General features: G+C 32.8%; 1 protein-coding gene across 4 annotated transcripts in view; it reads left to right on the top strand.

The window, feature by feature from the left end:
- The window catches only part of LOC106668919 (voltage-dependent calcium channel subunit alpha-2/delta-3), a 33,050-nt gene extending 6,200 nt beyond the window's left edge, over positions 1–26,850 (top strand). Inside the window, exons 11-29 of one of the 4 annotated variants that reach the window (XM_024227232.1) lie at positions 302–385; positions 673–729; positions 8,178–8,258; positions 8,322–8,396; positions 17,530–17,706; positions 17,770–17,914; positions 17,983–18,037; positions 18,104–18,243; positions 18,517–18,561; positions 19,551–19,644; positions 20,414–20,446; positions 22,615–22,731; positions 23,086–23,210; positions 23,280–23,419; positions 23,478–23,723; positions 23,796–23,916; positions 24,029–24,224; positions 24,288–24,486; positions 24,549–26,850. In XM_024227232.1, the coding sequence (XP_024083000.1) occupies positions 302–385; positions 673–729; positions 8,178–8,258; positions 8,322–8,396; positions 17,530–17,706; positions 17,770–17,914; positions 17,983–18,037; positions 18,104–18,243; positions 18,517–18,561; positions 19,551–19,644; positions 20,414–20,446; positions 22,615–22,731; positions 23,086–23,210; positions 23,280–23,419; positions 23,478–23,723; positions 23,796–23,916; positions 24,029–24,224; positions 24,288–24,486; positions 24,549–24,653 (2,235 nt within the window). In that variant the 3' untranslated portion in view covers positions 24,654–26,850. The remainder of the gene's footprint in view (positions 1–301; positions 386–672; positions 730–8,177; positions 8,259–8,321; positions 8,397–17,529; positions 17,707–17,769; positions 17,915–17,982; positions 18,038–18,103; positions 18,244–18,516; positions 18,562–19,550; positions 19,645–20,413; positions 20,447–22,614; positions 22,732–23,085; positions 23,211–23,279; positions 23,420–23,477; positions 23,724–23,795; positions 23,917–24,028; positions 24,225–24,287; positions 24,487–24,548) is intronic. The other 3 variants (XM_024227234.1, XM_024227233.1, XM_014398109.2) reach the window with 3 other exon arrangements.
- Positions 26,851–27,061: the final 211 nt, after the last annotated feature.

Here is a 27,061-nt window from a genome sequence, read left to right as displayed (position 1 = left end):
AAAATATACATTGCTGACAGTCGTATCCACCTTTGCCAATGACATGTTCATCCTCTCTTCTCACTCCGACCCAACCGTTGTAAGCTCTATATTCAAAGACACCCCACCCTATTAGATGACTGGTACCTCAAAGGGAGAATCAATAAGAAAGAATCAATTTTATATTTTTCAATTTATATTTGTATAAATATAATGTTAGCAATTGTTATTTGTCTTCCATGCAAATAAACATACACCCAAATACATAAATATATATAAAATATTACTTAATATGCTTTCTTCCTTTTTTTTTAAATTTCAGCATCAACTTCTAACTGAAAATTTACATCCATACAAGTTCATGACATCCATTTCAATGCCTGTATATGATCGGAGGGAAAATGCTGTAAGTACATAGCAATGATAATTTAAGAAGCTTCATCCTAAACATTTAATTTATTTACAGTACAATTATTCAGAACTAAAGTGTATTGAAATAATATACTCTGTTTTGTTCGTGTACTTGTATAAATGCAATTCTTTTTTCAAGCAACAACTAACACTTTTGATTTAAAAAAATATATTTTTGTTGGGTAATACTATCTAAAATGAGCATAAATTTGTAGTGATTCTACTATATTCTAAATCTGCAATGTTGCTCAATTTAACAGTAATTTTTAAAACTGCCAACAGAATCTTACTGAGCGTGTACTCATTAACGAAGCATTTTGGGTTTTAAGAACCAGAGAGGTATAAGCAAATTCTTATATAGTGTTGCCCGACCCAGTATATTAGATAGTTTTATTGTAGTCTAGATTGTAGCAAAAAGGTATATTATATAATATAACAGTTATACATTGATATGTATTTTTGTGTGATTACATGTACATTTTCCATATATTTATAGAGAGACACAGAATAAATAAAAATCATAACCAATAATTTAGTCAGCATTTTGTTTCTTAAATAAATTCATAATTAAGGAGTAAACAACTTGTTGAACTTCTAAATTAATTTCGGGTTTGATTTGGTTCCTAAGAAGCTATTGCACTTTATGAAGTTATCTGGTGCTCTTAACACAGATAATTCACCTTCTATAAAGAAAATATACATAATATATTTGAAAAAGTAGAAAGATTGCTTTAAAAATTAAAAGCAAGGAAGTTCTCAACATATGGTTTTCTATGTGCCAAGAAAAAAATTAAGCCACCTTACTTTAGGTCTACTACTGCCCTGTTGTTGGAAGGAAGTTACCACAGGAAGTTAGGCTTATGATTTTAGTCAGTCTGTCTGTACATTGTCCACGGCACCACGTTTTATTCCAGTTCACCAAGCTTTATTTCTACTTGTTATGTTCACTAAAACTTCTCTTAATTTTCAATATTTGGATGGATTAAGATCAATCGAGGACCCAGGAATCTGTTATTACACTGCCACAGAGTACTCAATATTCCTCAGAGTAAGTGGGGTAGTGGTCCACACATTCACAATAATAAATTACATTCACATACCTGAATTCATTCATACAGCCTAAGTAGTTGATGTGTTTTGGAGTGATTGTGGAAAAAAGCCCCTTCATTCACACTCCCCCAGAGCGTTGATATTTCTTGGGGTGATTGTTGAAGGAGCCCTTTCATTCACACTACCCCATATTACGGGGCAATGTTTTGTTTGCTACATCCTTCTCTTTGGCTTATGTGGCCAAAGGTCTTCTACAGGTTCTCATGAGTTCATGGCTGTCACTACAGTTTGGGTCAAATAAGGTTTAGTGTAGGAAGTGGTTTTTCCCATCTGCCTGCATATTTGAGGCACATTTCTTCTCTTTTATTTATGGATATTGCAATCATTAATATATCTTTTAGAATCTGTAAAAGTAAAATATTAGAAGCAATTGGTTTGAGATGTAAAGTAGGCAAACATTTGATGAAAGGTTGACTCCTGTAAAATATAAAGATGATCAGAATTTCATTAAACAGGTCAATTACAAAACATACATATTTGAATAAAATTTTTTAAAAAATATTATAGTAAGATATGGCATGTTTATGCATAACATTTCCACTGATCCATAATAATTGTCAAATGATTGTCCTGGCCTGGACATAACACATAATTTAAATATATCTAACAAAGTGGTTTGATGTTTTTCATCAGAAAGGTTAATTGTTTACCAAAATTTAATTAAACATTTTTCAAGATAAAATATAATTGTTATGCATTTGTTGAGGCACGTTTGCTAATCTTGATTAAAACACTTTTTTCAGATTGGTCTCTTATTTTGATTTAATTTTTTAATTAATTCATTTAAAGCTCTTGAAATTTTTGTCGTGTAATAATCATACATCACTATCGCTAATAAATAGCCATATGAAATCTGCACTATTCTTTCAAATACAGGTTATGAATTTGTACTTGATTACAAAAATGGCATTTGCATTCAAATGGCAATTGAAGTGATACACAATAATGCGACCATTTCTTAAAATAAATGTCATGTAATATAATGAAAAAATTGCCTCATTCCATCAGAAAAAACAAGCAATTGAAAGTTTAAGTTGAAACACTTGATGTGGGTTATCGTTTCAAATGTCTGTTATAATACAATAAACACTCGACTTATCAAACAAGTAAGTAGGTAGGACTATCATGTTAGTAGTGGTAGGTAGGTTTATCAGAGAATGACATTTATTTCTAGTTTCAATATTTTACAAATGTATATAATAATTATGCAAATATACATATCTTTGAAAAGGCTTAATTGGATGGTATTATAATTTGAAAATATGTGTCTTTTATTGGGAAGAAAATCCAAAACAATGTACAATATATTACACATGCATATATTTTATGATATAGCAGCTGATAGTTGCGTAATTAGCTACTTTTAATTACATATTTTACAATGTTTTTATTGTAATGAAAATAGAACTACGTACATTATTCATCATGTTGGATGCTTTGAAGTTAAATTAAATTATATTTTTAGATCCAATACTTTAGGTAAATAATTTGTAGACCTAAATATAGACTTATAGTTATAGAGCACTTAAAATAGAGTAGTAGTATATTATAAGTAGGTTAAAATATTCTATTTGCTAATTTCATTAGTAAAAAGATTATTATAGTAGAAGTGTTGTTATCAAATGTTGAAACACGTATTTTAAATAACGTTGATAACATTTATATATATATAAATATAATATTAGATGTAAAACTCTACAAGTTACGTATATTATGTAACAGACATTATCTATAAAAAAATTTGTTGAGTGTTTCAGAGACATTTAGAGATGTTTTTGTATATTTGATTAATAGAATCTCTGTACATTTTGCTTTCATCGAAGCTGTAAAATTTGTGACCATCTTTCAACAGAGTCCCCCCCCTTTTAAGATTCTTAAATATCTTTGTTATATATATAATAAAGTAGTTTATAATTCTGCACCAACCATATTATGGTTTATGACAGTCAGAATTATGACAATCCTTTCTTCCACTGCAACCTAAGGAGATATATTGTGAAACCCTTATAGCTCATAGCTTTTCCTTATAAAACGAAGCACTTTCCTTGGTGCCTCTTCATGGACCTCCTTTGGTATGAGAAATATCCACCAAAGTGGCTGTACTGTAAGCAGACTAGCAGACTAACGCTTTACATTCACTCATTGGTAGAAATAACAATTTTTTACATTTTATGATTTACTATGTCAACAAAGAAATTTCACTGATAGATAAATTTTGAATTATTAACATAATTTTAAATATTGGTTTGGCAATAGCCCCAACAGATTTTTTTTATACATTGTTAACCATTATTTATTTTAAAAAAAAGTCATGTCAATTTTTTAATGTTAGAAAAACTAACAAGGTGAGGCTAAGGATATGGTATCACCAATTTTAATAAAACATTTTTTGGTGATGATGCTAGGTTAAAAAATATTAGACACTTGTCTGAGTGTTCTTGCTAACAGGCCTAGTAGTCGAGTAAAAAACATCTTAAGCAATTAAATTTTATTTTAAATAGAATTTTCTGCTTTAGTTAGTAATTTATTTCATGTTTGTTATAGACATTCAATTTATCTTTTTATGTACAATAATCAAATAATACACAGGATTGTATTAAATGAGATTAAATATATGAAAAGACACTTCTTATAAAGTAGGTCAGGAAAATTTGTTTTAAAAAAAATGAAAAATTCGGATTTGTTTTAAGTATGTAACAAAATTGTTATTTGTTTTTTGTTCTTTGCAACCTCCAAAACCCCTGAATAAAAATTATTTTTCCCTCAAAATTTTTTCTTACGAAATGCCTTCGATTTTTTTTTTAATTGCAAAAATTGTGATAAATCTGATATTAATCCGTTGATCGACTAAAAATTTAACAGGGTTTTAGAACCTTACAAACCTCACATAATGGCACAAACATTGCTTTCATAAATAAATTATAGCCGGAAAAATAAAATAACAGTTTTTGTTGATTTCATTCTTATTTTTCTTATTTATAGTGGCATAAAGTCTTAATCTTTTAGACATTAGCTGAAATTAGAATAATCCAACTTTCCAATGGTTGTCATAACGTTGAAATTAGGTAGATTTAAAAAAAGTAAAAACTGTCCCATGCGAATCCAACCCAAAAATTTCAATTTTATGCCATAAAAATGTGCATTTAAAAGCTTTGAAGGGTGCTTAAAACGAATCCGAATTTTTTTCACAATAAAATGTTTTATGACCTACTTTACTGAATGTTCATTTTGTTTTTGAGACTTTTTATGTTATTTAATTTGATCATGCAATTATTTTCTTATCCTAGGTAATACAAACACCAAATTGATTGATATATACCTTGAAATACATGCATAACAAAACAGAAAATCATATTAAAGATAATTTATTCAAATTACTTAAAAAAAAATTTTTTCAACTCCTTTTTTGGTTTGGTTCAACTCCCCATTGACAAGAACACTCAGACTGGTGTTCAATATTTTTCGAATTAAATTCGATTAAAAAAAAGTTCCATTTAAATCCCACGCCTGTAACCAGCCCTTATAAGATAAAATTGATCTCTCCTTTTAAATAAGTATATTAATAAATGAAGATTCACTTAAGACATAATAAAATTATTATACTCAATGATAATCCCATTTGCAAACATTAAATGAAAAAAACAACTGTTAAATAAACGGGGTAAAAAAACACAATGTTATCAAAACCTCTTTAATAAAAAAATCCTTATTCATATATTTTAAAATAACTTGAGTTAGTTTATTTTTTTTCATTCTTTATTTTATTCCTAAAATAGTTTATATCATGAAGACTGTAAGCTCATGTTCGTGGGGTGCTGATCGCAAGGGGCTTACATGTTTATACAGAACTCTTGTGCGATTGCGTCTAGACTATGGGGCAAATGCATATGGCTCAGCCTCATCGAGTAAAATTTGTATGCTTGACCCTATACAAAACACCGGACTTAGAATAATTACGGGAGCCTTCCGGTCCAGTCCCATCAACAGTCTCCATGTAGATGCTGGAGAGCTTCCTTTAAAATACCGACGAAACTTGTTAGATCTAAAATATTTTTCCAAAATTATTTCCTGTCCTGCGCACCCACTTAACTATTTTTTTCCTGGAGGTAACCCTCCACATAATAGTCAACATACCATCAAGCCGACTCCTTTTTCTGCTCGAATATCGCTAATGTTACTGGATGTACAGTTCATGATACCACCTTTGCAAAAAGAAACTTGTTCAGTCATACCTCCCTGGTTACTACCAAAACCAAAAGTAATATTGACTCTAAATATGCATAATAAAAATGACACTCCTAGCTATATATATAAACAAGAATTCTTAACTATCAAGAGTAAGCTCCCCTCATCACCATACGTATATTCGGATGGCTCTGAAGGCCCCCATGGGGTGGGAGCAGCTTGTGTAGTTGGAGATAGAAAATATTTATTTTCGTTAAACTCAATAGCGAGTAACTATACAGCTGAAATGACGGCAATAATCAAATCACTGAATGTTGATTGCTCAAACAATACACTGGTCGTGTGCACTGATTCGATGTCTGCCCTACAGGCCTTGAACCACCCGTTCTCAAATAACCCCATGGTCCAGAATGCCTTTTATTCTCTGAAGTGTCTTTCACAGCGAGGGAAGAGTGTCATTTTTGTTTGGATCCCTGGGCATATGAATATTTTAGGCAACGAACTAGCGGACAGAGCTGCCAAAGAAGCTGCAGTAAATGGCACCAAAATCAGCGAGATCACAAGGAATGATTTAAATTCCGCTTTAGAAATTAAAGTATGGACACAATGGCAAAAGGTTTGGTCGGATGTTACAGATAACAAGCTTCGGGAAATAAAATCCACTGTTCGAATGTGGCCTTCCTCATCTAGAGTTAGAAGAAAATAAGAAGCGATCCTCACTAGGCTGAGAATCGGGCAGTGTAGAGCCACCAAGGGATACTTGATGGCTCATCAGCCACCACCGATCTGTCATTTATGCAATGAGACTGTGACTGTAAAACATATGCTTATATCATGTCATCTATATGACAGTATCAGAAATAAGTACGCTTTACCAAATACACTACCTGAACTTTTAGGGGATGATCAAGATACACTTACAAAGCTGTTTCACTTTTTAAATGAAGCTAATCTAATCAACAAAATATAAACAAGCAATGTGTAACATGGGACTCCCTGTGGCTGGGGGTAGGTTGTGGGGTTGGGCATGCTGGGGCGTTGTTGTGTGGGTGCGCTCTTCTGGTGTGCTGGCTCCTCAATCTTCCTCCCGCAGGGGGATTCTCTTAAAAGATACGGGGCTAACATGACCCTTGGTGGTTCGCGCCCCTCAAAAAAAAAAAAAAGTTTATATATTGTAATTAGATGTCAAACTAATTCAAGTAATGTTGTTACTCATGCAATAAGAGATAATATTAAAAAATTGCTTTGTAGCCACTATTGTCTTTTTTTTTCACTGTAGGATTCTTCTTACTTTGTATAGGCATGTTTTTGAAAGATGATTAGCATGAGTTTTAATAACCTAAATTGGCTTCAGCTAGGAACTTTTATGGGGTTATAAAAAACTCGTTTGTAAATTTTTGTATAAACAATTTTAGTACATAAGTAATAGGACAGATTCAATGCACCAATTTCTAAGTGTAAATGTAATAAATATAGTTTTCTCATTGCTCTGTTGTTTCTTAGAAATTAATATATCAATTAAATTTGAAGTATCTTTCTCTGAATTCTTTAAAGCTAAGTTAAAAATGTAACAGAAAATATTAATGTTATTTACTTTACAGTTATGTAATACGTTTATCAATATTATGTTGTGTTTTATTTCCACAAGAAGTAAAAAATAAAGAAGTAAAGGATACCAAAGAACAGAAGGTCTTCACTAGTTTAATTATATTCAAAACTGTAAACTTCAATGGTGATGACATCTCTTTACAATTAAGCAAACATGTAAAACCTTATTAACTTATTTTTTAATTTAAACGAGACATTATTTAAGGAAAAATATAAATGAAAAATAAGTAATGAAATTATTAGGTCAATACTGTTAAGGTTATTGTATTGAGAAAAAATGTTTTAAATTAGCTTTTGATGTTTGGACATAAGTTATGTTAATGTTAGTTATGTTGTGACATCAATAAAAGTGTAATGGGTGGGCTAGAGTAATGAAGTGTGTCTTTATAATGTTTATTTCTTACATTTTGTTAAGAATTTTGATTGTTTTTACAATTTTATCAATTTTTCTATTATATGAAAGTGTTTTTAAATATGAGCTAATTTCTCAGTTTCAAATATTTTACAATTTTCTCATATTTATGGAGTCTTTACATTCATGGTTTTATTATTTATATCGCATTAGATCTGAAGCATAGTAAATGTCCAGCAGTTAAGTTGGAGATTTTCTTTCTAACTCAGGAGTTTAACGATGATACCCACCTCCATGTAACAACAAATATCAATGAAACTAACCTGATCGAAACTAAAGGAAATTCCAGTGAACCAGTATATTAAGTTTTTATCCATGCAGGTTTCAACAGTTCAACAATTTGCTGACTACTGTTTGTAATTTCTATTGTGGGTTAAATTCAATACTGCATATATATTTGTTTAAAAACAAATCTTTTGAAAAATTAATTTTGACTCTTTCACATAGTACTCCTAAATCCTTGCTGTTTCAGACAAAGGTTGCAAATCTTTTGGGAGTTGCAGGGACTGATGTTCCAAACTCTGATATTCAAAGGCTTATTGCACAGCATTTGGTAAAGTACACATTCAACAGATCAAATCTTATATCAAAATATTAATTTAAGTTATAATTCTAGCTTGGTGTAAATGCATATGCCTTCATAGTAACCAACAATGGATACATCTTGATTCATCCTGATCTACGGCCTGTGGTATGCTCTACCTTTACTGTCATTTAAGTAATAATTAAGCCTGCTACATAATTATTTGTAAGACAAGTTAAATGATGATTACACCTACTCCTTCAGTGTGGTGTCTGCTATCCATGACAGGCTTTGACAGGTGTTGACCCTCTTGTTGGATTTTTTTTTTTTTTTTTTTGGCAAAACAGAGGTTGCTGTCTTGATACTTGCACACATAGTAGGGATTAGATCTGGAGGGTAATGAAAAGACAGCGAGGTGGCTAAGGCTGAGAACTAACCTCTCACATATCAAGAGCATTGATATGTGGCCCTCGTAGGATCTGACTCATAGAAGAAGGGTCATCCTCACCCGATTAATAAGGATAGATAATGCGAGGTTGATACACAGACACTTAATTTGAATCAAAGCCCATGTATGTGTCCGGCATACAGAGAAAGGTTCCTCTATGGGTGCCTTTTGGTGCTTTTGTGTCCCTAGCATGTGTTGATAGTGAAGGCATTTTTGAGCGTGAATGTGTTGTGTGAGAGGGTATGGAATATCGAGTACCCTATCAACCTTCAATTAGGTTAGTTATATAAAAGGTGTAAAGGATGATGGAGGAATCTCCACCACCCTAACTGAGTGAATGGTTTGCAAATAAGAAAGAATTTATTTAAAAGTGAGTGAGAGTGTGAATGCGAGACTGATTGCGTTGGGGGCTAATATTACCTAACTATTGATAACCAATGGAGACCAACTTCATTGTTGTGTCCTCCCCTAGATGTTAATCTCCGGGTGAGGAAGCAGAAAGGGGTACAAATAAAATAAAATGAATAAAAACCAAAAATAAACTTAAAACAAATAAATATATTTACCAAGTTTACAAGAGTGCCCTAAACCAATATTGTTTCAACAAAAATTTCTCTTGCCTGATTTTCTCTCTTTCTCACTTTTCAACATTCAACTTTTACGACGGCCTGAGCTCAATCCCTTTCAAGTTGGAGTGGGGCTTCCCTGCCCTTACTTCTCCTTGTGTCGGGGATGCTGATGCTGTCCAACTGATGGAAGTGTATGGTATAGTGCTCTGAATCGGTAGAGTGAGGGCAGGCTGGCATCAAGTTAAATTTACATTCAAGTTTGGGGATGGTCACTATGCCTTATGGCGTGGCGTCAAGACTTTACTGAGAAAAAGGGATCTGTGATTGACATTGAGCTAATATCAAGTTTCAAAGTGGAAATTCAAATGTTGGTTTGCATGTAACAATAAGTGAAGTAAAAGGATAAAAATAATATAAATTATGTACTATATAAACAAAATTAAATAGTGTTTCCGATTCCGGAAGGTCCAACGTGATAATATCTGGTATTGCTTCCTGCTAAGGCTTAGCGAAGGTCATCTGTATAAAAGGTTGACCTTGGCCATGATAATGAAAACCAAGTTATTCGAATTGAATTTTGTGAATTTCTGTAAATCGAATGTGTGAACACTAAAATTGAGTAAGAAAAAAAAGAAAATTCCTAATAGGTGTGCTAAAACCGATTTTTTTGTAATTAACTTAGTAATTAATTTATTAGTAATTAACTGTTTGAGTTAGTGGAAAATGCACATCAAAAAGACAAAAAAAATTTACTTCTTTTGGGCGGATCAGCCAAACTAAATAAATAACGTTACTTTCTAGGTGTCATGTATCTTTTTAGTTGTGAAACATGTGCCTTTTTTGTGTCATCAGAATCCTCTATGTTCCTAATGAGATATGATACATCTGATATTTTTTTCTCTATCTTGTAGGGACCATTGGATTTAAACGCCAGCTTTGCACTAAAATTGCGTGTCTTGTCAGATATATTGTATGCCTTGAACAGTACTTTGTCCCCTACACCGAATGTCACATTTATGTGTTTTTTATGGTAAAATTTTTTACTCAATGCTTTTGCTTTGCTTATATTTTTTATTGCAGTTTTCCACATTTCCTGTGTTGGGATTTGGTCGTCTGAGAACGTTACTTCCCACTGCAATTCAAGTGGGGTATTTAACTGGTGCCCAAGAAAAAGCTGGGACGGCGTAAATTGGGTACTGGAGCTTTTTGCTGTGTTTAGGGCCAATTGCAAATATTGTATTCCTTCTGACCATTTACGCTGATCCTCGGCATAGTATGCAATTATGGCTGTCTTTAAGTCACGTAATATTCTTTCGGGCTTACTAGGATTTGGGTAAAAACATATTATATACTGAGGTTTCAATCCGTGATTTATAAGGAAATTCCGATACTTTATTGAATGAAAGATAGCCGCGTTATCCGAGACTACGCTTCCCCAGTACACAAAATGTTTGAATATTTTTTCCTGTAGAACATTTATTACAGTTCCTGCAGTAGGCTTTCGGATGGGTGTTATAAAGACAAACCGTGAAAAGTCGTCAATGGCCACAAATATGTATGAGAAACCATTGCTCTTCGGTAATGGTCCTGCCAAATCTATGAACAGCCGTTCCGCTGGTCGCATTGCTTCGAAACTGGACATAAGTCCGTGAGGTAGGGTTTGAGGCACATTCAAACGGGCACAAGTTAAACAACTTTTGACCCTTTCTGACACGTAATTTTTTAACCCTACAAAATAAAATTTTTCCCTGATCTTATTTATTGTACGCGAAATGCCTAGATGCCCTCCTATAATCGAATCATGATAATAATTAAAAACAGTTTCCTTTAATGCATCAGGGATCACAGCTCTACACTTTTGTTTACCCACATCGTAGTGGAGTATTTCGTTCGTCATATTATATTTATTGACTATAAGACCACTATTGATTTCTGTTATAATAGCTGAACAATACGGATCGCTTTCTTGTGCTTCTGCAAGATCGTCACCCTTTCCTAATTCGCCTCTTCCTTCGCTTCTATCGGAAATCGCGAAAGATAGTCGGCGGTTGCATTAGCTTTTGATACCTAAACATCAGTTTCAATGCGAAACGCGCAAATCTCCCGCCATGATCCTGCATGTTTATCATGCTAGAGACTGCCCTATGGTCGGTTAGTAGTTGAATTCCTTCGATTCTCCTCCTTCGGAACTTCTCTAGAGCAAAATCTACGGCCAACGACTCCAACTCATANGCCTTGGCACAGCTTGGCAAGAGAAACGTTGTGAATTCGTTTTAATAGTTTGTTGATGTGTTGAGTCAGTCATTTAAATTTTTTCGTTTAAATTAATGAAAAGATTATCTGTTTGTTGTTTATATGTTTGTTCAACATTGTTGTACTACGCAAAGATTATCTGCTAGATAAGCTACTTGGGATTAACTGAGATAGCGTTGTCTTTTATGTACGAACACTACGCACGTTAAATTCAAAATTGAATAAAGAAAACTTAAAAAAAATTCTCACCACTAAAGATTTCAAAGATGCAGTTATTTACTTTACAAAATTTAAAAAATGCTAATAACCACCTATTTAAAAAAAAAGTTCTTTCTAATTAAACTAATACATAACTGTTTACGCCGAAGCGCAATTTATTCTACTTTCTTGTTAAAAATTAGTGAATTACAATTTACAATAAAATTTCAATATTACAATTCAATTCAGTTGTCTTTATTTTAAGCCTCCGACCTCTGATTGGCCTGCCGAATGATGAGAGGCTTAGTTGGCGGACGGTGTGAGGCTTGTCTCTTTTCCGTCAGTTGTTCAATACACACACGTTTTTCTCTCCTGCCGGGCGTCTTGTTGTTCTCAATATCATAAAATTAGTTAATGTCTTTCCCGTCTCAACGAAGTATTTCTCCTCTGTATTGCAACTCGAGAAAATTATCTTCCGAAAAGTACTGTTTATGTTTCACAGCCAATGCGTTAACTGCATTTCCTCATCATTCTCAGAGGAAAACTCTAAGGCCTTGGAGCGGACCAACGGGCGTTATTCTGCAGGAGCGAATTGTAAGGTGAGTGAAACATTGCTACTTTCGGCAAGTGATTTTCTCATTTTTTCCCTTATGTTATGCATTCTTTTGTTAATTATTTAAGAGTTTAATTAATTAATTTTTATTTTATTTATTTATTTTTAAAAATTCTTTTTATTACAATAAGCCAACGGCTTAATCATTGGTTCAATCGCGAACCGGATAGTTTTTCTGTATACAGTCCATGGAAGATTCAAATGGCAATTCCTTGAACCGTACCCTCATGTGCGATCCCAAACTCCAGAAGGACTTAGCCGATATCTTAATTACCTTTCGCCAACACCGCATCAATGTTTGCGCCGAAATCAGAATGATGTATAAGCAGATACTTGTCCATCCGGTTGATCGTCAGCATCAGCACGTGTTATGGCGTCCGACTTTAAATTCTGAAGTTTCAGAATATGAACTTAACACGGTCACTTACGGCCTTACTCCCTCCGCATACTTAGCCCAATGAGTTCTTCATCAGTTAGCTATTGATGAAGGGGGGGAATTCCCGCTTGCTGCTGGAGCGCTGCTTCAAAGTACCTACGTTGATGACGTAGTGACTGGTGCTTCAGACCTATTTGAAGCAAAATATCTTCGCGAACAACTCGCTCAGTTATTAGCTACTGGCGGTTTCAAACTCAGAAAATGGGTATCAAACAATGATGAATTTTTTCCGACTTGCCTCCTTCCCATTTGGAAACTTCCGTAACGTTCAATAATGAAGAAGGATTTAAAATTTTAGGTTTGATGTGGTGACCGGAACTTAGGTTTTTGCCTTTTTTGTTCAAGCCTTTCAAGGGAAAATTTCCAAACATTCCATACTCTCCTATGTGGCTCGTATCTTCGATCCTCTCGGATTTCTGACCCTTCTTACCACTGTGGAACAAATGTTTTCTACAACTATTGTGGCCGTCTCACGTCGATTGGGGCGAACCCCTTTCGAATGAACCTCTTTCTCGATGGCAACTCTTCATTAATTAAATAGATTTGATCTTCCAATGGCGTATTCCTCAACTTATGTATCCGCCCTCACCCTCAGTCTATCGAGCTTTTGTGATGCATCGGAACGTGGTTATCAGCCGTTGTGTATTTACACGCTCACGCTCCCAACAGTGATCTTTTTGTCTCAATTCTCAAAGCTAAAAGTAAAGTAGCTCCTTTCAAAACTCTTTCAATCCCTCGCCCTGGAACTGTGTGCAGCTCTGCTTCTAGCAAAACTTGTTAGGACTCTTCCAGATTTAAATGTTGTACGTTCCAGATATTTTTACTCTGATTCTCGCACCGTTTTGTCTTGGCTTAGAATCCCCCTCATATTCTAAAGACATTTGTCGCAAACAGAGTAATACAAATTTTAGACTCTTCCACTGAATGGCGTCATATACCATCATCTGAAAACCCTGCAGATTGCGCTTTGCGAGGTTTAGACCCAGATGCACGTATCCACGATCCACTATGGTGGGCGGGACCTCCATTTTTAAGGCTCGATCCGATTAAATGGCCCCAGGCTTTTGACGATTCTCTTCCTATGTCTGAATTGGATGACTGCAAAGAGTATAAGGTTTCTTTGACCACCACAGAAATAGAAAATCCCTTTCTGAATGCATTTGGTAAGTTCTCTTCTATATCGCACCTACTGCGAGTCATGGGATTTGTACTGCGTTTTATAGCAATTGCAAACGCAGTTCTATTAACAACGAGCTTATTAAAGGTCCCCTTTCAACAGTCGAACTCGAACATAATCTTCAACTCTGTGTCAAAATTACTCAACTGTGGTATTTTCAAAATGACATTTCCTCACTTCAGAGAGGAAATAAGTGCTCCGCCCCCATTTTAGCTCTTCATCCCATTCTGGATTCTCTGGGTTTTCTTAGGGTGGGCGGACGGTTAAAACATTCTCGTCTTCCCTTTCCCAGCAGACATCCCTTATCACTTCCAAAAGACGCCCATCTGTCTACGTTAATATGTGACTATTATCACAAGCTTTCTTTACATTCTGATCTTGCCACCGTGCAAGCTCTGGTGCGGAATTTCCTCTCGAACTTTGATTCGCAAGAGGATTCGGCAGTGCCTGTTTTGGTACAAATATCGGGCCAAGACCATAGATGCCCCGATGGGTATATTCCCGCGTGTCGCATTCAACTGGCTCATCCTTTTCTCAACGTTGGAACCGGCTTTGCAGGTTCCTTCATGGTAAAGGCAAGCACACGCCGCAAAGCTGTGGTCACGAAGGGGTACCTTTGCGTATTTGTATGCATGGCGACTAAAGGTCTTTGCCCACTAGAACGTAACATACTAAGGACCGTGTCAGGCACGAAAAAAAACACTCCGGTCACTACTATGCCCACTGCAACGGATGAACCGCGTTCTATACCCGTATGTAACGCGTATGTAAAAAGGTTTCGTAGCCGTCCTGCTTCAGTCGCTGTCGTACATTTCTTTTTTAAAAACGCGTCGTTTGTGAACTTTTGTTTTCTTATGTGGAGTGAATTTGTTAAATAAAGTGTGGCTATTAGAACATTATCTATACGAGAATTGGCCATGATTGCCATTATTTTTGATGAGGAAGAGGAAAAAAAACACTAGATGTTGTAAATTGTATAAAAACTCGTAATTACGAACATATTCTATTAGTTGTTCATCCTCCATTTTTATTAAGACACAAACATTCACAATACAATAGAACACAAACCTCTTCGTCAAATGCAAAGAACTTGTGTGTAATGGGACAGCAACACAGTAGGACGGATGCGCACAACGGACCGACACAAAATATTCTCGGCTGCCGATTTTTGACTGAACGTGCACGGCACGGTACGGTGTTGGCCGGTGACGGAACTGTGTAGTGGGCATTTTCTAATACTAAATGATGTAAAGAATATTTATTTGCATGTGTCTGTACGGTTACGGTTCTAGTATGATACGTTCTAGTGGGCAAAGACCTTTAATGCGTACTTCTTGAATTTGTATCCGATCTCTCTAGCACGGCTTTCCTTGCCACTTTCGAACGTTTTGTTTCCCGTCGAGGGATCCCTTCCAACGTGTATTCCTATTGCGGTCGCAATTTTCTTGGTGCGGCCCGTCAACTGAAGTAAACCAATTCATTTCTCAAGACTAACGCCGACTCTACTCTCATGCTTCGTCCAAGGGTATTGAATGGCACTTCAACCCTCCTTATGCGCCCAATTTTGGTGGACTTTGGGAGTTTACTATAAAATCGACAAAAAAAATTATTGTATTCTGTTATCAGTGAATCCTCACTTACTTTTGGGGAGTATTCGTCTCTGTTCGCAAAAATTGGGGCTGTCCTCAAAGTCGTCCCGTATGCTTTTTTCCGGATCCTGATGATGATTCAGACTATCACCGGGACATTTCCTTGTTGGAAGGCCTCTCTTAGCAGTTCCCGAACGCATGACACCGATGGATATCACTCTTCACACCAGATGGCATGGGGTGAAGTAACTGAGCCAAACATTTCGGCGTCGTTGGTCGCAACAGTACCTGAATTCCTTGATGCAACGGTATAAGTGGAGAAGCGCCACTAACTCAATTCAAGTAGGTAACGTCGTTTTTGTGAAGGAAATTAACACCTCCCAATGTCGTGGCCGATAGGTCGCGTTCAAAGTCTCCATTCTGGCGAAGACGGCGTAACTCGAGTGGTTTACTGTACGGACAAAGGGAGGTCTCTTCAAACGGTGTGTTCGTTCACTCTTGGCTATGCCCCCTACCAATCTTTAAGCACACAAACCCTACATAGTCTATAATTTATAAATAATTGTTTTCTTTTATGTTATTTTCTTAATCACAAGTAACATTATTCTCTCATTTAACATAAGAAGCCACAAGTAGTATTATCTCTTTGTTCATTTTTCTTTTCACAATGAAATTTTATCAGATTTGGTGGGCGGTATGTTTACGCCAAAGCGAAATTTATTCTATTTTCTTGTTAAAAATTAATTAATTAAAAAGTCTTATTACAATTCAATTCAGTAGTCTTTATTTTAAGCCTCCGACCTCTGATTGGCCTGCCAAATGATGAAAGGCTTAGTTGGCGGACGGTGTGAGGCTTGTCTCTTTTCCGTAAGTTGTTCAGTACACACACGTTTTTCTCTCCTGCCGGACGCCTTGTTGTTCTCAATATCATAAAATTAGTTAATGTCTTTCCCCTCTCAACAAAGTATTTCTCCTCTGTATTGCAACTCGAGAAAATTATCTTCCGAAAAGTACTGTTTATGTTTCAAAGCCAATGTTAACTGCATTTCCTCATCATTCCCAGAGGAAAACTCTAAGGCCTTGGAGCGGACCAACGGGCGATATTCTGCAGGAGCGAATTGTAAGGTGAGTGAAACATTGCTACTGTCGGCAAGTAATTTTCTCATTTTTCCTCTTATGTTACTCATTCTATGTTAATTATTTAAGAGTTTAATTTTTTAAATTATTTCAATTACAATTAGCCTACGGCTTAACCAGTAACTAAACTTTATTTCTTTTTATTATTTTATTTTTTTTCCTAAGATGAGAAAATGGGAACGCTCTGCTACCAGTTTGTCACCCTTTCTTCCCTTGATGTTGATCTCCGAGTGTGGAATCAGAAAGGGGTACAAATATAATGAAATGAATGAAAACCAAAGATAAACTTAAAATAAATAAATATATTTACCAAGTTTACAAGAGTTCCCTACACCAGTATTATTTCAACAAAAATTTCTCTCGCCTGATTTTCTCTCTTTCTCACTTTTCAACATTCAACTTTTACGACGGCCTGAGCGCACCTGCCTTCACTCGCCCAATACTTCAGAGACCCTTTCAGTTGAAGTGGGGCTTCCCTGCCCTTACGGGGTCTCCTTGTGTCGGGGACGCCTTGGTCCGTGACAGTTGGATGGATAACACTGAACTATCTTTTTAAAAGGATTTAACCCCCCCCCCCAAACTGCCAACACTCGAGGTGGGTGATTCTCGGGGCCTGCTGGTAATTCATTGTAAATTACAAAAGCTGGAATAGCCAGTGGACTGTGAGAAATGATAAGATCAACTGTGCAAATGTGTGTTTATATGTAAGTAGTGCAGATTTGAACTTACATTAATAAGTAAATTATGGGGGAATGATGTTCTTTGTAAAATTTTTTGCAATAATTTTCACTTTTAACTGACTTTAAAATTAATAATATATGTGCTTGTTGTTTATATCACAAACAATGAACTGTAGTTGTTTATAAATCTAAAAATTTCAGTTCGATGGAATCCTGAAGCCAAGTTACAATAATATTGACATAACTGATGTTGAAATAATGGATGACAATTCGAGCCCACGAAACTATAGTAGCAGTTTGCTTCAGTTCAGAGAAAAGTTAATATATCAGTCAAATGGGAGTGAATCGTTCCCTGTAAAATATCATTATGATGGCTTGGTAAGATGAGACAAATGATTTATGATAAATTCAACAGATTTTTATGTTATGGTTGTATTTTAGCGCAGAGTTTACAGAGGAATAAGATCCTACTATTACAATGTGATTGTGGGCACTCCATTTGAGCTGGTTGTTGCTCTTCCAGTCGGTTATGGGCAACTTAAAGTTGAAGGCCAAGTGGAAATAAAAAGATTAAGTACAGTCAGAGGTCCTTATATTTCATCTATTTTCTCATGTTAGTAAGGGATAACTTCAAAATCATTTTTTTTATTTTAGGGTCAAAACCAGAAGAGTTTTTCAAAGTTAAAAATTGGAAAATACACCCTGACTGGTAACAGTATATATTTCATTTTTTTAAATTTATTTATACAAGCTAAAAATTTGAATTTTTTGAAAGGTTTTACTGTAAATACCACTATGGGGATGTTCATAACTTTAAAACTCCTGAAGATGAGTTATTGCATTTCCTTCTACGCTCTACATCACAAAAATGGAAATGGCCATTGCAGAGGAATAGCTCTCCTCCTGAACATCAAGGTGAACATATTATCATGAAATTAATACATCCTTGTAAATTTGAATACAGAATAATATCAAATAAAAAATAGTTTATTGTTTTATGGATTAGATAATTTGGCTGTAATTAATTATTCTATACAACAAAGCTTATTTAATAGCTTGTTTAAAAAAAAATAAAAAAATGGACTTCTCAAAAACTTATGGATAATGCATAAAATTATTTTCAACAAGTGATATAAAATTCTGTTCAGTTGCATTTTTTCCATTCAGTAATGTTTTAATATTTTGCAGGAAATATATCAAAATCAGATTCAATGGATAGAACTTCATATTTCTGTAAGTGTAGTTTTCTTTTTTTAAACAAACGTTAACAAAAGCTCAGGTTAATTCTTATCTTTGGTAAATGAACTATAGAACTGATTATATTCAATTTACACCATTCTTCAGAATAATTCTCAATGTTTCGACAAATATAGCTTTAATTTTTGCCATTGAACATTGAAAGGTTCCAGTTCTGAAGACCGTGGGTTCAAATCAGCTAGCAGCTAGAGCTATTACTGGCTCCTCATGTTTTGCCTATCTTGCTTTTTTCTTTTTTTTAATTATCTCTATCTTCGATGTTCAACCCTTCTACACATGATTAGAATGCCCATTAAAGCTAATTAAAATACACATTCATACTATTTAAATGACTTTCTAATCTGTAGTTTGGCCAGTCTCAATAGTTCTTGATATAAAGCTGAGAACCCACCCCTACAACTTCGATAAAATTATGTACAACCTAAACCTACCTAGTTAGTAAGGACCTTGATGCCCTCCTTACATTTACACTAATAAATACTTTCGCACACAGTAAAAATCATGCATTCACTATGCTAAGTTAACCTAACTGGCTTATCAGGTCTATGGGTACTCGATATTTCACACAGACCGTGTCCATACACACTTAACCACTCATACAAATAAATACATTCACAAAATTGGGTAGTCACCAAGGTTTTTGATAATACAGTAGGGTCTACTCTCCTGTCACACAGAAAATGTATATAAACCTAAATAACTTAGACTGCTTTGATGCATTTGTTGATATTCCAACATAAACCCACCCAAACATACTATAACGTTCTTGCTAATAAATATATTCTCCCTATTCATTACTCTTGTTTTACATTTTATACATAAACTCAGATAATGAATAGACCTTCAAGGAAGGAACCCTGTATCAATTCATTCACAAATTTAATTTTGTTAATCTGTACTGAATTACTTGAATATTTTGTTTCAAAACAAGTTACTCATTTGTATTAACTTTAATTATATTTTAGGTGACAGAACACTTTTCCTCTCATTGGTGTATGATGCCAAAGTTACTAACTGGTTTTCAGGAAATATCAGTCTACCAACTGCAGAAGAAAAAGGGTAAGAGCCGAGATACTAAGGTTAACTAATTTTATTAAAAATAAAATAAAATTTGAATCACTGTCATTATATTTCAATATAAAAAATAAAAACTTTTATTTTAAGCACTATACTATCAAATTCATGGCGATAATTTTATGAAGTTACAATTCTTGTTGGTTAGTTTAAATGACAATGTAGAATAAGACATAACTCAAAAAAGTACTAAGTTATAAAGAAAAACCAACAAAATGATGCTTATACAATTTACTACCTTTTAAAGAATTTTTATTAGAATTTTAAATTCTAATAATAACACAATGTTTTTATTTTATTTAAGTCAAATATTTAAAAATGATTTGGTATGTACGTTAATGTGCGAAAGAAACTAGTAATGACTTCTAAGGTTGCAACAAACAAGAATTTATTGGTATGAGAATGAATTCTACCATTCATACTAAATTAATATTTCACCTCAGATTAAATTCATGCCTCCATTTTAAGTTCATTAAAATATTACTTTGCCAAATAAAAAAATTAAATAAAAAAATTTAAAAAATCAAGAAAACCGGTATCATATTTATGTTTTTATATTGAGGTAAGTAAGCAAGAGTATCCAAACATTTATGTGTGAGTGTGTGTATCCTATGTGCAAGCTTGTCTGAAACTAGTGTACGTTCATTTTTTATTTACATCTTATTGCTATTGATTTTCTATTTGTTTATCTGCACTTTTCATTTACTTTTCTCATTATCTTGCACTAACATCACTGTTCTATTGCATTATAAAGCCCTATCGCAAAGCTGATGGCATTGTTGTCAAGGTAAAGTAAGCTAAAATATAATCATGTTTATTATGCTCTCATAGTGTAAAAGATTCATGGCACAAAATCATCGTTAATGGGTGAGCTAATAGTGCCAACAGGAACTTAACTAAAGTTAATAACATGTTATTATGGTTGATGTAAAATTTGAAGAATTGAAATTGACAAGATTTAGTAATATTAAGATAGAGACGAGAGCAAGCCCGATTTTGGAAACAAATGCCACAATACCTAATAACTTATAATGTTCAAAAACAAAATGTAAGGCTGTTGTTTTATAAATCTTAAAACAAAACAACAAAATCTTGATTAAGTTCTTCAGTTTCATTAAAATCCACTAATTTAAATGAACTTTTTAAATTCAGAACATTTTAAGTATCTTGATTATAACCCTAAAGGCATCAGCTAATTTCTTGGTTCCAGTACTGAGACAAACAACTATTTGCATGATTTCAATTTCAAGAGAGTTGTGTGCAAATGTTTGCAGTATACATTTCAATGTGTAATATTTAGTGGCCATTAATTAATGATGATTTAGAGATTGTAAGATTTGGTCTGGTGTGATGTAGGTTTAGAAAAACATTTTCTTTATCGTGCCAATGTTTCGATCTTTATTGAGTTCATTTTCCGGGGCTGTGTACATAGAAAACACACACTTGAGTGAGAACAAATACTTTGAACATTAAATTTCTATACTGTGTACATCATTGTATAAATTCATATTCATATTGAATATGGATTTGTATAATTTAAAAGATTTTCATAAATCCCAGGCCCTTAAGATGATCTCAATAAAGATTGAAACGTTGGTATGATAAAGAAAATGGTTTCTAAACCTACGTCACATCAGACTGCATCTCACAATCTCTAAATGTACATTTCAATGTTCCATTATGCTTTGTATACTCCTCAAACATTTGATAAATTGTAAAATATTCAGTTTATCCTCCAGAAACTTTGTCCGCATGTGTAAAGAATCTTCACATCAGAAAAATTATCACCCTTGATAAATGTCAAAAAATATAAATTAATAATTAAAGTGAATGGTTTTTCTTATACTGTGACTATTCTTTAAACGTCATATTGGAAAAAAATCAAAAATTTCTTTAAAAATGTTCTCTCTGTGCTTAAAATTTTACAACCTGTTAAATAACACATCTTACTAATCATTATTCTAGGATAGATAGATATGATGTTACAAAAATTCAAAAAGTAATTCTAACCATTAATATTGTAATTTTATTAACCATTATTTTCAGGAGCAGATATGGTAAATTGTTTTAGGTTAACACAAATCACTCAATCAACTAATACTTTTATCTACATGTATAAATTATACAATGTTTATGTGTTTGTATTTTGTACTAATTGAACAAACAATATACAGACCAATAGTGAATGATTTTTGTTTAACTCTTAATACCACAGGTATCATCTCTCCCTTAAACACATTTCTTAAACGTGATTTACTCACAAACTCAATCCCAATTATTATGGTTACTCATTTTTCAACATTCAAAAGTGTCAATGTATGTAAATAATGTTGGTGAATCCTGTAATTATGTATTTAACAAGGTGGAAATATAGTAAGCATAGAGATTAATATTTACCATTATAAGAGTTTAAGCTTATTAACACATATTTACTTGTGGCATTGAGGGTTAAATCTTTAGATTGTTTCGTGATAGTAAATTATATACAAACTATCCAGTTGATTATGTTACACCATTAAGAAAAAATGGCAGCATTATTTTACAATAATAATAATAAAATTAATAATTATTATATAAGTAGTATTGAAAGGAAGATTTTTCATTATTTACAATACTTGTTGCTAATTTTATTAATCTCTTTAATATTTTAATGGATAGTATAATAAAAAGCAATCGATGAAAATACATTCCATAAATTAAATAATGAATTCAATATGATGTTTTTGCATTTTAATAAAGTTAGTCAATTATTTTTGATTCAATCAATATTCTTGTTTTTGAAATGATTTCAAAAATATGTTTTGCTGTAATGAGATTGAACATATATAAACATTTATGGTCAACTATAAATATAAAATATATGTTGACACTCACTCAAAATATATGTATAGACACTCTGCACTGGATCTGTAATCAACAGTGCATTCACGTACTAATGCTTCATTATTTTGGTAGGGAAGAGATGAAACAAAGATTTGGGATATCATTGGTTTTTTTGGCTACAAGGAGTGGTTTGACAAGATGGCAAGATTTGTCCACCAATTCAGAGAATGAAGGTGAAAATAAAAATAAGTAAGTGAAAAACTGATTTTAACAAGTTTACATGCAACACAATTTTTACCTTAATTTTTTTTAAATTATCTTTTTTTTAAAAGCACATTTGTAATATATTATTATACACAATTTTTTGAGAGGAAAAATTTGTGTCACAGGCACGATTTGAACCCATGACCATCAAATAAATATTTCAATCAGTAATAAAAATGTGCTTCTATATGAAGCCGCGGTTTGCTTGCAATTGGAATAAACAGGAAATCGAAGTGGGATTTGTGGCATGGGTGGTTTTTCATTTCAAAAATTGTGTAAAATAAATTGAATATAAATAATAAACAAATATAAATATTTGTAACCATTTTGAGTTTTAAGGCATTTTAGTGAAATTCATAACAGAGCTGTTGATGAAACATGGTATAAAAGGGCTGTTGAACATTATGTCAACGATAAGCATAATAACAGGCAGATCTTTGTATATTCTGTACCCTTTGATGCAGGTTTGTCTTTCTAATTCACTATTCTATCTTTAAATGGTCAAAAATCAATTAATAAATTATTTTAACTAGGTGATGAAAATGATACTCTTGTAACTGCCACACATGCAGTATTTATAAAGGACAATGCGAGGGAAGCACCCGCTGCAGTGGTAGGATACCAGTTTCTTCAATCTTCTCTACATGCTTTGTTCAAGAACATCACCTCAACGGTAAATTGTATTCAGGCTTCCTCTGATATTCAAATTCCAATTCTGTTACTCTACACAGTGCGATCGTTGTGAAAAAACCTGCGCCAATTCAGATTTGGACTGCTACGTCTTAGATAACAATGGGTATGTGATTGTTTCTGAAGACAGGAAAGACACAGGAAAATTTTTTGGAGAGTTAAAGGAAAATGTAATGACAGATTTGGTCAAAGATGAAGTTTACAGAAGAATTGAAATGTATGACTATCAAGCTGTCTGCTTTAGAAACAATAGACAAGAGCCGAGCAATTCAAACAGATTATACACTGTATGTATCAAAATATTTTCTCAGTTTTAGTGTTTTTACTTCTAAATTATGCTGACTTAAAAAAATGTTTAGCCACTAAACTACATGTTTTGGATTATGAACTGGTTTATCACACAACTTATTTGGTTAAGTATGCAAACAGAAATACACGGATTTATTCAATATGCTTTGTCTCAACCAATAGAAGAGGATCGTAAGTAATTTAGCAACTGGGTTATTTAAATAATTGGATAACTAGCTCCAATTAATTTTAAGTATGTCCACACTCAATTGGATTGTAATGAAAGTTTAATTGTTATTATTAGTTGATGGAATGATATCAGAGACCTTTGATGAAAGTTCAGAACCAGCAAATATGGAACATACGATAAAATCCAATGAACGTTTGGCTACTAAAATGATGATTAACAAGACACAGCCGCAACCATGTGATATGCAAGTTGGGCTGTATTCTCTTGAACCCTTTCAAAAGTGGAAAGTCAACCATCATAGAAATTGCAGGTATATTATGTATTATGTAATTTGTAATATTTTCCTCTATAACGTTTATATATTTTTGGCCAGGCCATATGTTGTGCAACTTATAAACTGCAGTAATCTAGTGATGGTCGTGGTAAATAGACTTTGCAAAATTGAAGACAAAAGGATAGACAGCCTTCCAACAGAAATTATTTATAACTCGACGAGTTTATCGTGTCACAAAGTTCTTTTCAACAAGCTTCCTAGGCGAAGACCAAAGAAGTGTACTAACAGCCATCCTAAGGTTGGTATTAAATAACTAATTGATATTCCTATAAATAATTCATGTAATTTTTGTTTGTTTAGGAAAAAGATATTAAACTTTGTGGGCGATCTTCGCTCCTGCAGCCCCACAAACTTTTAAGTGGCCTTCAAATAATATTCCTATTGTCTTATTGGACCTTTGCATAATGTTTTACTTATCTACTAAACTTTACGGACTGTGGGGGTGAACATTGTTATCACACTTTTAAATGCCTTTGTCATTGACTAAATTTATCTGTGATATGTTATATTATGCCAATTATTGTAATCCAAGCAGTATGACATTAGATTTTTAAATTTAATTGTTGAATTTTATACTTAAATACCATTTTGCTAAGAAATTATAAGAAAATGTATTACAAATTTTTAATCAAAGTTAAAATTTTAAGTGGGATTGTTTCATTTTTCCACTCCTATTGTGATTCATGTACAACACACAGCATGTTGAAGCATTCCATTTTAGCAAGCTTGCATCTGAATATTATGTACTGATAAATATAAGTTGGTACATGATGGTCAGATAAATATTTGAACAGAGTTGCTGCATGTTATGTGGAAGTGGGAGTTTTTTTAGAGTCTGCTTAAAGTATCTTGAAAAATATGCTTGTATTGACAAAGATTTTCTCAGAGATGTTTTGTCTAAGAGTGAATGATTAACTAGTTTTATATAAACAAAACCGATCACCCCTCTCGGTCTGCAATCTTATGGTGTTGACTCAGTTTTTCAACACATTTCAACAATCATATACATTGAGTAAACAGTATGTGCAGGCTCAACACAGAGACTGGTAACAGTCAATTGTTGAACATATTTTTTTGCAAGTTCTTATTCATTATAGATTTTTGTTTTTATGCTCCTATCCTTCAATAAACGCTTCATTTTTTTTAAAATAATACATTCGTTTATATATGTACATTTTTCAAAAATATGCGCAAATATTAATATATTTACTGGCCATTCATGATCTTTATTTACTGAATTGTTGTCATAAATATATACTTAATGTAATATTTACCAGTTAATATAATTTGTAATTTAGTCACTGATCATTCGCTGGGTTGGTCTGTCAGCTGCGTTAGGTATTTCGTTACCTTCAATGTTGGGAAAACGTTTTGTTAAATTGTGATATTTCTCTATGTGGTTGCAAGTCATTGCCAATCATTTTAGTCTACAAGCAAAGATACGTAGACTAAAATGATTGGTAAATGATCAAATTACAGGTTCGTCAGCCTGCAGACAAAAGAGAAATCTCACAAATAATATTATAATTTATATTAAAAAAATTAACTTTGATCACTTTTGTGTTTATGCTCTATAAACCTTAGGAAGAGTTGAATAAATGAAACAAAAATAATTTGTTGACGTTATATAAAAACTATTGTTGTACATTCAGTCATTAAACTGTTTTGTTTCAAGTATTTTCATTATTATTAATTTATTTCTTTTAAGACTCAGACACAGACAAAACTTTGTACATGAATTATTTAGATATATAATTTTTTTATGGTATACATACAATGAAAAGTCTGGATCTAATACTTATATGTGATTTTGCATGTTTTTGTTTTAAAGTTAATAGTGATTTTTTAGCTAGAATCAAATGAACTGGTTAATCTTTATAAAGCATGTTTACCACTAAAAAAGGCTTTTAAAATAAAATATACTATTTACGTTTTATTAAAAACCTAACTCAAGTAGCTTGTCTAATACTGCTAGGATTTTTAATTTTAAAAAAATTGTTCCTCTTCACATTACATAACTTATTTAAAAAACTTGTCATAATAATTACATACTAAATAAATTTAAATATTCATTAATTCTAGTACAAGTAACATGCAGATTAAAATGTATCATTTCATTATTCATTAACAAGCAGCATGCATTAAACATTTTCTAATTAACAACTGTACTTTAAGCTAAACAGAATAAGTAGGAACTATGAGACATATTAAAACCAATGACATTTTACGTAGTAGCATACAGTGTGGGGCTACCGGAGAAATTTCTCTTCCAAAGTTTTATTCTATTCTATTCAACATAATACACACAAAGCTTTGTTGAATTATGCCTGTGTGGAAGGAGAATGCAATGTACAACTTTTATGATTCTAGACCGTGTAAAATGTTAGCACATTAATATAATGAAAAGTCAATGAAGTCCAAATTCCCATCTTTGTTATGATCTTGATTTTTAAAATATTGCTATAAAAATAAACCTATAAAATTAATTTTATATCCAATGCCAAGATCAAATATAATTGTCTAAATAAATTATTTTTTATCTGATTTTGAATTTTGTCTTTCTTCAAAGATCACAAATTAATTAAAATATTACAGAATGCTAAGTTTTTGACATGTGTATTGTCGAATACATCAAAAGTAAAATTATTTTTGTAATATTTTTTTTGATATTTTTTGAATTTTTTATGATTAAACAAGATTAAACCTATTAAATTGATTAAAGAACTTTTGTGAATAAAATCTTATCAATGTTTAAGTAATTTTTTCTCATTCCTGCTAAGAAAAACGATTCTAATTGTAATATATGCAAGTTA

Source organism: Cimex lectularius, unplaced genomic scaffold (genome assembly GCF_000648675.2).
Source record: "Cimex lectularius strain Harlan isolate CLEC.00 unplaced genomic scaffold, Clec_2.1 scaffold224, whole genome shotgun sequence".
NCBI classification, from domain to species: domain Eukaryota; kingdom Metazoa; phylum Arthropoda; class Insecta; order Hemiptera; family Cimicidae; genus Cimex; species Cimex lectularius.
The sequence above is the reverse complement of the archived record's forward strand: the minus strand, read 5'-3'. Positions and strand labels throughout refer to the sequence as shown.